A 14,571-nucleotide genomic window follows, 5' to 3' on the forward strand; every position below is an offset into this window, starting at 1 on the left:
TTTGAGAACAACAACTCAGGCGCGTAAAACATATTTACTTATGCATACAGCAAATCTGAATAATTCATATGAAAGTGTCCCAGCGGCCGCAGTCTCAAACAAGTTGTGTAAACAAGCAGTTCCACACTCCAGTTGTGCTCCAGCATCAGTCACCAGGCAATAGAACAGTAACTGCTTATCAAATGACCCTCAGAGCACTCAGGACAGCATGACTCCTTCATTCATAGGGCATCCAGTTCCATTGTTACTAGCTCTGTACATAGGGCAAAACAAATATAGGGGAACATATATATATACATGAGAAGTTCAAGACACCCAGCAATACAACTACAAATACATACCTAGATAATGTCTGGTTTGAGATATCACTAAAAGAAACACTAGGGGGAGGTCTCTGCCCTTGTGAGCTTACAATCTTTCTAGAGCATACATGTCAACATCTGGCCCTCAGAGCCATCATATTTGGCCCTTAGGTGGTTTCCCCACTTTGCATTATGTTTGGCCCACTCTACACCACCAGAGAAGCTATACTGGAGGCTAAGACCTAGATCACCTAGCTATACTGGAGGGTAAGACCTAGACACCAGGGAACTGTATAGATGAGGGAGGGAGGACCACTAAACACCAGGGAACTGTATAGGGTAAGGAATGGAGGGGAAACTACGTATTGTAAGGAGAAAAACATAAAGCAAGGTGTGTATAACAATAACTCAATTGAACTACTCTAATTTATAAAAATATGAAACTTTATTCAATTAATCTATAAGCAAATACACTTTAAAAACAAAACCTCATGTAGGACGGCCGTCCACCACGCTGGAACCGACTCATGCAACCACCATGCACCCTAACACTGATCACCTAGTGTGATCCAGGGCCCATATCCAATGATTGCCCAGACAGGCCAGAGATATCAAAAAATTGTCTCCGTGTTGGATACAAAAGAGCCTTCAGTGAAGAAACAATGCATATTCATCAGTACTAGGTCCTGTAAAGGCTTGAGCGACACAAAGCATAGCATATGGTGAAGCAGTCAGTTTGATGATTGTAGAATGCCAATAAATTGCAAGCAGCACACAAGGATGGAGTGCCTCAATTTGTGCATACACAGAGAGACTAGCAAGGCATGCACTATAGCAATATGCAGAGGATAAGCAAAAGTTCATGCAACAGTTCATATAGGAGATGTAATATGAGGTCAGGCATGGAAAAAACCATATACTGTACCGCTCCAGATGGATCTGCAATTAGCCGAAATAGAGGGCGTGCTGTGGTCCAATAGCCGGGTCCAGATCATACCTCAAAGCACACATGGAGTGTGCAGGCTGTCAGTTCAGGCATACAGGCAGTCAGCTGAGCGGAGCCAGTCCATACAGCGTGAAACTCTGAAAAGAGTTGGCGCTGGCAAGCACGGGAGTCTGATGCTGGTGGAAAGCTGGGCATACCAGAGGGAGCCCCAGCGTATCCCCGATGGAAGCACCAAGGTCCGGCAAGAGGAGGCGGCAGACCACAATCCACGGGGTCAAAAGTCAGACACGCCAGGAGGACCCGACATGTTTCGCCGGCAACTTCCGGCTTTCTCAAGGGGGCGTGACAGGAATGGAGGGGGCTATTAGACACCAGGGAACCTTATAAGAGAGCTTTATAAGAGAGAGAAGTGGCCACTAGACATTGACCCACAATTTGGTCCCAGAGCTCAATTTCGGCCCACTTTGTATTTGAGTTTGACACCCCTGATCTAGATGGTAGTGGGGTAGAAACAAATGGAAAGGAGACACAAGATTAAGCACATGAAGCCATGAGCCTCCATTGCGACCTACAACAAATTATAGGCTTGTCTGAAAAGATGTGTTTTGAGAGTATGTGTAAAAGTTTCCAGGCTCGGAGCATGACGAATAGGCTGTGGGAAAGCGTTCCTGAGGTGAAGAGTGAGAAGTCCACCTGGATGTGGGAGTGAGAGGCGGTCACCAAGCTAACGGACAAAAGGATCTTGTGGGAGGGGAGGAGAGAAGGTTTCGGGCGGGATGGTATCAGGAGATTAATGAGGAAATGTACACTCACCTAAAGGATTATTAGGAACACCATACTAATACGGTGTTTGACCCCCTTTTGCCTTCAGAATTGCCTTAATTCTATGTGGCATTGATTCAACAAGGTGCTGAAAGCATTCTTTAGAAATGTTGGCCCATATTGATAGGATAGCATCTTGCAGTTGATGGAGATTTGTGGGATGCACATCCAGGGCACGAAGCTCCCGTTCCATCACATACCAAAGATGCTCTATTGAGTTGAGATCTGGTGACTGTACGGGCCATTTTAGTACAGTGAACTCATTGTCATGTTCAAGAAACCAATTTGAAATGATTCGAGCTTTGTGACATGGTGCATTATCCTGCTGGAAGTAGCCATTAGAGGATGGGTACATGGTGGTCATGAAGGTATGGACCTGGTCAGAAATGACCCTCCCCACAGTCCCTGCTTTCCCACCGCGGGAGGCTTCCGAAGTCTTTGGGAGCACTTGGGCTCCCCAGGATGGTTGGCTGTGCAGCGGGTGTGCAAGAGAGGGCGCTCGTGCGTGAGCAGTACGGAGCGACCCATCTTCGGAAGCCCAAGTGCTTCCAAAGACTGCCGAAGCCCACCAGAAGCAGAAGAGAGCAGTCTAAGACTCATGGGTCATAGACTTCTAACTGGGAAATGTGAGGAGACCGGGATGGCTCTATAGGACCCAGAGCCTTCCCTCTCCTTAGGTATTTGTTTTTTATTTTCACTTCAGATTCTCTTTAAGAACATCACATCTGTCACAAAGATCCTAGTCCACGAAAAAAGGAGACCTCGTAGAACATTCCTCCATCAAGTCTTCGCCATAAAGAAAAGTTTAATTCCCAGGATAAAGAGCTCAGTGATGGCCCAGAGAGTGAAGGGCAGCTGTCAGCGATTCCAACATTCGCGCTTAATAAGATGATTGTCGGGGGATGCAGACGGCTGCGGGTGTCAAGTCACTTGATATGCATTGAGAGACGCTACTGAAAGATGTCCTATTACTACAGCTAATTTAGCTGTACGGTATAAACTAGCAGGACGCCTGAAGGACACCCGCAGGAGATGACGGCACATTTACCACCCTGCATGTAAAGCAGTAAAGATGAACTCAATCTAAGAGGAGTGCACGATACTCTGACGCAAATCTTCAGAGAGAGGTGGATGCGGGGGATCGATGTACATAAGTCTCCACCATCGTTTCTGACCTGTGTGTGTCAAAGGTGACTGAGGCATCACTCATACATTCAATCATCCGCTACGATCACATGGCAACACATATATTTAAAGGACAGCCTCATGGAGATTCATTGCAAAACATATCTTGTAGAAAGGGTTTGTCCTTCACATGCTTTTCTATTATCTACAGCAGTCTTTAACGCGTTACTGTACTTAGAATTAAAGGTACACCAAGATAAAAATAAATTCATGAGATAGACGTGTGTATGTACAGTGCCAAGCATGCAATAACTGGGCTGTGTTCCTTTTTTTCTTTCTCTGCCTGAAAGAGTTAACATTCAGGCATGCAAGGAACAGTTTCGCTCCATCGGGACCTAGTCGGACTATAGTGTAACCCTAACAGATTAGGAATTACAGCTATAAAACATCCTTGCAGAGAACAGTTTCTGAGAGAGATAGAAAGGTCAGTAGTTCAAAGAAAAATGGCTCAAAAATGGTTTGTGCCAACTACTTTACAAACTTTTTTTTCCTTGTTAAAGGACCACATGCATATATAAAATTTAGCTTTCTCTCAGAGTAAAATGCATTATAAGTTATAGTACTTTTCTTCCTATGATTGTCGATGTCACCTATAGATTTGACAGATTTTGGATTGATCCATCTCCTCATGGAGGATTATCAGGAATTCTTTATTTACAAAAGCACTTACCAAATCATCCCAACTGACAAAATGATGTGCCAATGAGTGAGGAAGCTAGCTGACATTTGTATATACCGTAGTCTTTCCAGGAAGGGCTTTTGTAAAGGAAAAAGAAAATACTGAAAATCCCCCATATGGAGATGGTTTAGTCCAAAATCTGTTAGATCTTTCAGTTCTCTACTGTCTAGTGTAAGTGACAGCAACATTGGCAAAAAGTAAAGTATAGTGTATTTTACTTATAAAAATGTACATTTTATATGTATTTTAAATTGTACAAGTTTTTGTGACAGTGGTCCTTTAAGCTGGAACTTTTTTGCAATTCTGGTGGCCATAAAAGCAGTAACAGTGCTGAGATGCCAAGTTCGGTGCCCCACGTAATCTCTCGGTAGTGGGAAATCTTAACACAGGCCGATGCAGGCCCACACAAACTAAGCATTAAAGGGGTTCAAGCAGCTTTTGTTTTCTGCAGTTTGTCCTGGTTTCTAATAGCTGTAGGAGTTGCTATTTCTCCCCATCCTCTCTGCTTTGCCCTTATTTATCCAATGGAAGGTAAAAATGTACTAAAGTGTGACTTCCTTTAAACTGTTTGAAGAACAGTGTCCTCCCCCCCCCCCCCTGATGAAAGCTTTTGTTTTCTCACTGCTACTGTTAACTACAGCAGTCCAAATTAGAGCTGCCTGCTCTTTCTGCGGACAGCAGGCTGCGGGAATAGGGTAATAAAAGCCTCTAACAAACAATTAAAGGTAAAAAGAAGAGGTAGAATTGATTTATTTTTGTAATGAGCCACACTGTTAGCGTGCATTTTTAATGTGCTTTTGAGATGGCATGGGGGCTAAAAATGCTGCTCGGTTCACTTTAGTCCTGCCATTGTACAGTTACTGAATGCTGCGCCCAGACTGGCTTTAGCAAATACTGGCGGAGATACTGCCACGGCTCTGGATATAAGAGAGCGGGTTTCTACGCACAGCACTCTGCTGCGCAGCAGAAGCCGCCCACGCTATGGCTGGCAGCAGTGTGGCTCGATGAGCTCTGCAGACATAATGTTCCTCTCCAGGAGTGCTGGAGATCAGCTCTGTGTTCTCACATCTCTCGTCTTCTTCTCCCTGGATCCATTATTTCTGCACCATCAGCCCCCTCCCTGGCATTTCAGCACGGGGTACCCAGGGAGCCCTGTCAGGATGTGTTTCTCAGACGGCTCTATAAGTGCCAGGCTGCTGCAGGGCCAGACATGCCAGTCTCACGCTTGGGCTGCTTATGACTCAGGGATAATACATGAGATAATCTAGCGGTAGACCAGACACATGGGTCTCTCTAGTCAGCTCTGCTTCCCAAAGTAAAAAAAAAACATTAAAGGATAACTCCACTTTCAGTAAAAGAGGATAATGAATATATCTGTGCTACACAAATCCTTTTGCAATTTAATACGATTAAGAAACCAACTGAGTATAGTATACAGTGGAACATTGCTAAAGGACATCCAGGGGCAAATATGAATATATAGCTTTACTTACATGTGGCTTCTTCCAGCCCCTAGAAGTCTGTGTGGTCTCTTGCTGCAGCTCCGCTCTTCTCCTGGGTCCCGCTAACTACTGCCCTGTGTCACTTCTCCCATTTGCATCCAAACATGCTGAACTAAGCCATTATTTATCTACTAACTCCCTGCTCGATCAGTTCCAGTTTGGCTTTCGCTCTAACCACTCCACAGAAAAAGTCCTTACTAAAATGGCCAATGATCTTCTTATTGCTAAATCCAAAGGCCATTATTCCCTAGTGATCCTTTTCGATCTGTCATAAGCGTTTGATACTGTTGACCACACCTTACTCCTACAGAAACGTTCATCTGTAGGCATAAAGTGCCTCGCTCTTTCTTGGATATCTTCTTATCTCTCTGGAATGTCTTTCACAATCTCTTACTCGGATCAGATCTCTTCTCCACATCCTATTTCTATGGGGATACCTCAAGTCTCTGTCCTTGGCCTCCTCCTCTTTTCCAACTACATGTACGGTCTTGGCAACTTAATCATCTCATTTCGGTTTCAATACCACTTATATGTGGACACAACTGTACCTCTCGCGCCACAGACCTGATTTCCCTCTTCACACGTGTTTCTGACTGTTTATCTGCTATATCCTCTTTCATGAGCTCTTGCTTAAAGCGGACCCAAACCAAACATTTTTTTTAATTCAAAATATTTAGTTGCACCCAGGGCCGGCCCGCTCATGAGGCGGGGTGAAACTTTTGCCTCAGGCGGCAAATTTCTAGGGACGGCATCCGCCCGTCGGAGGGTGCGAGGAGCCGGCCGGCGGCCGCCCAGCTGGAGGGGTAGCGGGCAGGACGGGGGTATTGGGCCTAGCGGCGGGGAGGGGGGTCGGACCCCCCCCTCCCTCGCCTGGGTCCCCCGTCCTCCGCTCCCCTCCAGCCTTAAATCCATCAGAAGCGCAACTCTCGTAAGAGGCAGTGGGCGGGGAAGACTCACCTCTTCCTCGCTCGATCCAGCGTGCGCTCCACTGACGTCACTTCCTGCAACGCCGCCCACTGTATTGTAAATGGACGGCGCTGCAGGAAGGGACGTCAGTGGAGCGCACGCTGGATCGAGCGAGGAAGAGGTGAGTCTTCCCCGCCCACTGCCTCTTACGAGAGTTGCGCTTCTGATGGATTTAAGGCTGGAGGGGAGCGGAGGACGGGGGACCCAGGCGAGGGAGGGGGGGTTCCGACCCCCCTCCCCGCCGCTAGGCCCAATACCCCCGCCCTGCCCGCTACCCCTCCAGCTCGGCGGCGGCGGCCCCCCCCTCCCCCACGGGGGGGCGGCGGCAGCAATCATTTTTTCAAATTTGCCTCAGGCGGCAAAAAGTCTAGAGCCGGCCCTGGTTGCACCACTCTGACACATACAAAGATAAATAAACACTCCTTCAAGCCTATGAGCATTTCAGTGCATGCTTTTCACCCTTCTCTTTCCATAACTAGAGTTATACAGGTGGCAGCCATTACGAATTCCTTCTTTGCCGGACACCACCTACTCCACCAGTTTGCCGGATTCTGTCCCGGCAAAATGAAAGGAAGGAAGGGGTTCCTCTAATAAATGTAAAATATTTTATATTTGTCATCATGCAGCTGAAAAAAGGCTGCTATTTATTATTATAATTTAGAAAATAGATTTTATTTCTGAAGGAGGATGGGGCAACACTGCTGCTATGTGCCCTGTGTAAGGGACTGGGTCTGTGACCGCTACGGCTTACATGTTTGGCAGTTTAACTGCCTAAGTGTGTCAGCCTGCTACCCACCCCTTGCTTCTTGGGGCCCTAAGCCATGTCCTGTGTGGCCTTGCCTTGAATCTGGCCATGCATGTTGTAGGGATTTACCCAGTTAATGTGAGGACAGGAAGTAGGAAAGTTTTCCTAGAAGGAGAATTAGACAGTAATAAAAACCCCAAGAGTTGTTCTAATCTTTTTCCATACTGTACAAAATTACCAGGGAACTCCTGGAGCCAGGGTTTAACCCCTTCCCAACCACCTAATGCCGATAGGTGGCAGCCTCAGGACCGCCTAACGCCGATCGGCGTCAAGGCCAGTGGGCCAGGATTACTGTGGGGGCCCCACCTATTAAACTTCCCTTCCTCTGATACAGGGGACTATACATCTGATCAGGTGTTTTTGTGCTACACTTGTTATGGGTGTGAAGATCATGATGGCAGTTGTGAGATGAGAGCCAATCACACTGATTGGCTCTCGGGAGGGAGGGAAGGAATACAAATAAAATTTTTATAAAAAAACAAAAAAAAATGAATATGAAAATTAATAAAACAAAAAACAACAAAAAAACAACAACAGTGCAGCAGCAATCAGATGCCACCAACAGAAAGCTCTGTTGATGGCAACAAAAGAGGAACAGAGTCATATGTGTGCTAAGTTGTATGGCTCTGCAGTGAGTTGTTAAAGCTGCAGAGCACTGAATTGTAAAAAAAATAGCCTGGTCACTAGGGGGGTGTATGCATGTGGTCCTTAAAGGAAACATCAGGCAATAAAGGTAAAATCAGCTTTACTCACCTGGGGATTTCTCCAGCCCCTTGCAGCCAACTGTCCCACGCTGATCGGTCCACTCTCCGCTGCCATCCTGGGCTCCCGGCACGCTGTTCAGGTCGACCTCGAGGTCGTTCTTACTGCAGCTGCGTGAAGCGCCACTGTCAATTATGGCCACGTGGTCCGGGGCGTACTGCGCAGGCGCAAAACTACTGTGCCGCGGACAACGTGGCCATGATTGACAGCGGCGCTTCACGCAGCCGCAGTAAGGACATCCTCGAGGTCGGCCTGAACAGCGTGCGGGGAGCTCAGGACGGTGGCAGAGAGTGGAGCGATCAGCATGGGACAGTCGGCTGCAAGGGGCTGGAGAAAGCCCCAGGTGAGTAAAGCTGACTTTACTTTTTTTGCCTGATGTTTCCTTTAAGTGATTAATACTCTGCAAACTTCTTGTGTAACAATTCCTGCTGTTGAAATGCCAGACATTATATCAAGAAGTGTATGTTATACACAGCCTGGTGGCACACAGACAGTTAATGTCTGCAAGCGATGTTTCCCATGCAGAAAATGGCACCCAGCCAAACTCCAACAGCGTCGCTTCATGTTTTTAACATGTTAAAGATGTCATTCCTGGGACAATCCTGTCTATCAGGAGAAAGAGAGACGGGTGCTGAATGTGTGAGAGTGTTCAGAAGGGGAGAAGCCAGGATGGGTGTGATCATAGCTGTAGAGCTTCCTCATGCACAGCGAGGCGGCCATTTTGTCCTGCTGTCCATGAAGCAGGGCTGCGAAATGTCTGTAAGTTCAGAATAGGCCTTTTTATAGCCGAATGTCCAGGAAGAAAATGTATTTTCTCGCCCACAATGCAACTTGGCATATGGAGCACTTTGGAGCATGTAGATCTTGGTCTCACCTGTCCTGCGTCTCTGTGTCACCCTGACTGAGTTCCCTTGTGACTCCCGTCTGCCACATCTGTTCCTGCCTGCTTTATCTTACGAGGACACATGACAAGGCCAGCGGGAACAGACCTGGGAAGACTCAGGATGGAAGCAGAGTGACTGCACTGCAGGATGCGTCATATGAACATCTACAGGCACCAAGCTTCCCATATGCCAAATTCTTGGGGGACAAAGATTGGCCAAACAGTGCAGGCCCGCTTCACACCGGGGGGATTACGCTGGTGGACATTACCATAGAGGGTATTCCGATGAAGGACAGTATAATGTGGAGTATTATAATGGGGGTCCCCGCAGTGGCATAACTCATGGGGCCCCCCAGCAAAACTTTGATGGGGCTCCCCAATGTTCACACCCCTTCCATTGCCTCCCCCTGGTGCCCTTCTCGGCTTTGGGCCACATCTCACAAGGGCCATCATAATCTTCCCACCCTTAACAAGTGTAGCACAAAAACACCTGATCTGATGTATAGTCCCCTGTATCAGAGGAAGCGAAGGTTAGTAGTTGCCCCTCCCCCCCACACAGAAAATGCTGGCGGCAGGAAGCAACGTGTGCAGCAGGTGCGCGGAGACCTTCAATCAAGGTCCAGAGGATATTGGTGGGGACATTTCTGAGGATAATTAAAGGTAAGTATTTATAGTTAATAAAGAGTATTAAAACACTTAATACATGGCATTTTTATCTTAATATAACCCTTTGTGGATATGGCTAGGGTTGGCCTTGCCTAGGAGAACTCACAGAGAAGCATGTGATCAGTTTGATCAGCTGATAGAAAATGTGCATAGTAAATTGTTTGTGTTCATGCGTTCAGTTACTCCGGCACACTGATTGCATCCACGAGATTGGATGGTCTGTGGGCTGAACCAGATAAGGAGGAACTAAGTGGTCTGGCCAGTAGAGAGCTTCTAACACTAGTAATTGTCTCACCTCTCTAAATTCATTTTGCCCTTTTTTCCTGAGATTCTACACTAAATGTATCTGCCTTGTAGACATGTAGGAGTTAACAGTAGATGTCCCTCTGATTACCCAGCATCCTCCAGGACATGTTTATTCTTTTTAGAGATGAAGTCTGGTTGGCAGGCGTGACTTTAATTGCACCCACCGCCATTCTTCTCACTCAGAATAAATCATATATTATGCAAGTTTACAGAGAGACATGTTAATGGATGGGAGTCGGAGAAATAGGCGTGCTGGTGGCTCCAGAAAGTATTAGTAGAATTCCTCGGGAATTTCAGTGACTGTTCCATGGTGATGGTTCAGATGAAAACAAACAACATGGCAAGCCGTCATCAGAAAGCTCTACTGACTGGCCTGCGGGAGTAATGTGTTGATGTCCATGTTTGGCCTCAAGAGAACAACTATTTTCAACTACGGAAACTGTAGTTAACCAGAGGTCAGGGTCGGGAACTGCTGGGATGAGTAGCTCATTTTCACAAATTGGCTTGCAGCAAAAAAAAATTTGTTTTTGTTTTTTTGCAATAGCTGAAATTGAATACTAAATTGATATATGAAGTTGTACACAATGATTGATACTAGCTCTCACATTCAAAGCACTCTACAGTCTTGCCCCTCCCCACTTAAAGGGGGCTGGAACATCCAAAAATTAAAAATTGACAAAAAATAGTTAGCGCCCCAAAAATATATGTACCATATTTTTTGGACTATAAGATGCTCCTGACCATAAGACACACCTAGGTTTAGAAGACAAAAACTGTGGGTCCATGGAGCAGGGGTGTCTTAAAGATCTTCTCTCTTATTGTGTCCCCCTTGTACCTCATATGTCCCCATGTCCTTCTCTGTACACTATGTGTCCACCTCCATCTATGTTGTGTCCTCCTCTGTCCCCCGTGTCCTACTCCATGCCCCTATGTGTACCAGGGATGAAACAAGGTGAAAAGCGTGTCTCAATTTGTGTGAGGAAAATATAATGCTACAAATAGACAATTGGAATAATAAATGTCATAACTGCAAATATTGCTGGAGACGTAGTCGGGCCAGGAATACGGTATTCAGAATCATCAGAATGCACGACATCTAAGGATCCATAAGACATAATTCCCCTATATCCTCATACATGACATAGAAACATTACCTGCGGCAGAGCCTGAACCACTGTATCCAGCAGAGCTCGCATTCCCGTTGCCATCTTTAAGAGTTTCAGCACTGCAAGAGCAAAGAGACTATTGTGAATACACACGTGTGAGGTTCCTGAATAATGAAACCTCGACACTTTAAAATCACTGTATGACGGTACATGGGAATTTTTACTGCTACTTATACCAGTTACATTGTGCTCTATGCGCAAGCAGTGCAAATCCCATAGGGCAAATTGCATCCCATAGTAGTAGCACAACAAGTGGTATACTAGCAACCTGTGTGTTACCTAGGAAACACAAGTGGCGCTATTTGCACAATGCCTGTTACATGCCTGACATAAGTACTGGTAAAAATGGTGCGTGCCGCCTGCGCAGAGCAATTTCACCACCGTTTGCTGAACATACCAGGTAACATGAGGGGTACAAGAACTATAATGCACTGGTACACCCACAGGGCCAGATTTCTGGAAAAGACACAAAAGGCAAATGGGGAACAACATATGGAAGAGAAGAGATGCTGCTCAATGAGGCAGTACATGAATGATAGGGACTGTGGTACATGGATCTTACACATGGAAGAGGGGGCTGCACATGGAATGGGAGATGCACTGTTGCACACAATATATATGTAGAAAAACAATGGCACACAGAGACTTGGGTACTCAGAATAATGTCAGTCTGATATGACTTCCTATGGGCAAGCATGGACTGGATCACACGTGTCCATCTCAACCGCGTTCAGGTTTGTCCGCTGCATCTTCACAGCACACAAACCCGACCTGCGTGACTTTTTTTGTGAAAGTGGATGCATTGCCACTCATCTCATAGAATAGCATGAATCCATTCCTGAGTCCAGTGGATACTATCATGGACCTCCAAAGTAGCAAGGGATCTGATTGGCGTGAATACGGTGGCAGCCCCAGGACCACCTAATGCCAATTGGCATCAAGTCCTGGGGCGGGGTTTTACAGGAGATTGCGGGCGCGCCAATGCGCGCATCTCCTCTAGAATGATGGAGCTCCACTTGTGCCCCCCTGTAAAAAGCGCCAGGCTAGCAACAATCTCCTTGTTGCTAGCCTGCCGCTTTTTACAGGGGAGCACAGCAGACCCCGAGGGGGGGGGGGGGGGGGGGGGACTGGAGGCAGCAATACAGAGACACAGAGGCATGTTATTATGCACAGGACATGCCTCTGTGTTCTCTTAAGATTTAAAATACTCACCTCAGGTTCTATTTAAGATGGCAAAATTACATTTATCATAGAACAATGTATCACCGACTCTGGCAGCTCCAGACAAAAAGCACACTGACACTTAAAGGAATACTGAGGGGAAAAAAAAGAAATGTAGTTTTACTTACCTTGGGCTTCTTCCAGACCTTAGCAGTCATTTGTGTTCCTCACTGCAGCTCCGGTCTTCTTCTAGGGCGCATTGGCGCACAGGGTGAGCGATCCATTAGAGGCTGCTGCTAGCGGCACCCAGGAGAGGCTGCGGTGAGGGACACAAATGACTTTAGGGACTGGAAGAAGCCCCAGGTGAGTAAAGCTGAATTTCATTTTTCACCTCGGAAATCCTTTAACCCAACAAAGTGCATGACCAACCCCACGACATAACAGACACCAAGAAAAACCATTTACACCACTTGTATTTTGCACCCTGCTGATATGCCCAGCTTGGTGTTTCAGGTAAACAATGACTGACTAGATATAAAAGTTTTTTTCCTGACTAGTTGACTGTTATGTCTTCAGCAGCTACAAAGAATCACAGTGACGTAACCATCTCCTAACTCAGACAAGATAGCTTCACATCATGTAGTTACGGAGTTTGTACCTCGAGCAATCCGCAGCACTCTCATGATACGAATGATGGTGGGGTTGATGGGAAGGGAGGCGTTGATCTCAATCTCTTCCAGGGTGATTCCCATAATGGAGAGGAGCACAATAGCCAAATCCAGCTGGTTCCACCTGCCGAACAACAAGAATATGTGTTACTATGGTTATTGGTCTATCAAGCATGATTATACTGCTAGCACACCCATTCAACTTAGCCACTTGGCACATGGTTTTGTCATTAACCCGAAGAAGCGGGGGGACACCTGCGAAACGCATTGTCGGTTTTATGAAATAAATTTATCAGTGCTATAAGTTTGGCTGGTCCATCAGGAGAGCTAAGCCTTCCATTACCTCTCCTTTTTAACTATTTTAAAATGTTTTAATTCCCCCTGGTGTCTCCTAGTTCTACCCACTTAAAGTAAAAGTCATTGTATAGTCATGCAGATGTCTGTAGTGCAAACTTCTTTTATTAACCCTAAGACTAGCCTGGCTTTACTAAGAAAAAAAAATCATAAACCTTTTTACCTTAAGCTGATATAACCCTGGCAAAATTAGCAAGTCCCGGGGAATTAATGATATACACTCCACGGATCACATCTGGAAGTGCCTAAGTGTTGGGGTTTTGGTGCTAGTCATTGTGCAGAGCTGGGTCCTTAATGTCCCCAAAAGCTGCCGATACGATTTTCTGTGTAACCAAACAGTAACCCACCACTCATGCCTAACACTCGCCTTACCTCCTAACACTACCTAAACTTGGGGGCTAATTAATACTGGGTGGCACCTCTGGCTGCCGCATGGCATCAGCGTGGTCGGGGTGGAGGAGTGAGAAATTTTACAAACTCCCCTTGACAGCTATTGAGCCTAGAGGGGATGGAGGCTCCAGCCTCTGGCTGCAATTCAGAAAGGGATGCAGGATGTGGTTGCTCCACTATCAGTTGAGACTACTTCAGCGGACGTACTTTGCAGCCTTACCATCTCCAGCACCATGTGTCCCAAGTCCTACCATCCTCCACTGTGGCTACTCGCTCTCTATCATCTACCTCCTGCTTCTACTGCACTTCATGTGACGTGACATGAAGTAAAAGCAGAAGGTAGAGAACAGGTGACCGAAAGTGGAGGACAGAGATGAGCTACGCATAGCTCCACCATTCGTAATTAGAATTAGCACTACAACTTACTGGCTGCAGCAGAGGGAGGTTAACTTACCCATGTCATGACGAAGCGGCCTATAGAGGTGGCGATATGGGCACGTTAACCACCCTCAGCCATGGCCAGCAAGTTGCAATAATAATTTCGATTACGAACGGCAGAGCTATGCCTAGCTCATCTCTGGTGGAAGATGGTTGGGACTCGGGTGGCATGATACTGGAGATGGTGAGAATCTAGCATGTCTGTGGCATTCATCTCTGCCTAGTATTAGGGGAGCAAACCAGAGATAATGCTTAAGAGGGGAAGGCTTGGGGATGTCTGCATCACAACCCCCACAGTCTTAGATCAAAATTCTCTAATAAATTGGTCACCAAGAGTCAATTTCAAAACCTTTGGAGACAGAGCCTTCTCTGCTGCACCCAATTAGGACATCTTCATCCCTAGAAGCATTTAAGTCCAAACTTAAAAGCCACCTGTTTAGACTGGCATTCATGAACACCTGATTATTTCCTCTGTAACACACACAGTCCAGCCTGCAACCCTGTATTGATCAGAGACATAACTAGACACTTTAAGTCCTATGGGAGATCAGCGCTTTACAAATGTTATTA

General features: G+C 46.3%; 1 protein-coding gene across 4 annotated transcripts in view; it reads right to left on the minus strand.

Moving 5' to 3' along the window:
- Positions 1-14,571, minus strand: part of CACNA1H (calcium voltage-gated channel subunit alpha1 H) — an 822,232-nt gene that overhangs the window by 55,264 nt on the left and 752,397 nt on the right. For all 4 annotated transcript variants that reach the window (XM_068244151.1, XM_068244150.1, XM_068244152.1 and 1 more), the window contains 2 exons: positions 12,810-12,943; positions 10,979-11,049 (listed from right to left, as the gene is read on the minus strand). In XM_068244151.1, coding sequence (XP_068100252.1) covers positions 10,979-11,049; positions 12,810-12,943 — 205 coding nt within the window. The remainder of the gene's footprint in view (positions 1-10,978; positions 11,050-12,809; positions 12,944-14,571) is intronic.

This window comes from Hyperolius riggenbachi, chromosome 7, assembly GCF_040937935.1.
Source record: "Hyperolius riggenbachi isolate aHypRig1 chromosome 7, aHypRig1.pri, whole genome shotgun sequence".
Taxonomy (NCBI): domain Eukaryota; kingdom Metazoa; phylum Chordata; class Amphibia; order Anura; family Hyperoliidae; genus Hyperolius; species Hyperolius riggenbachi.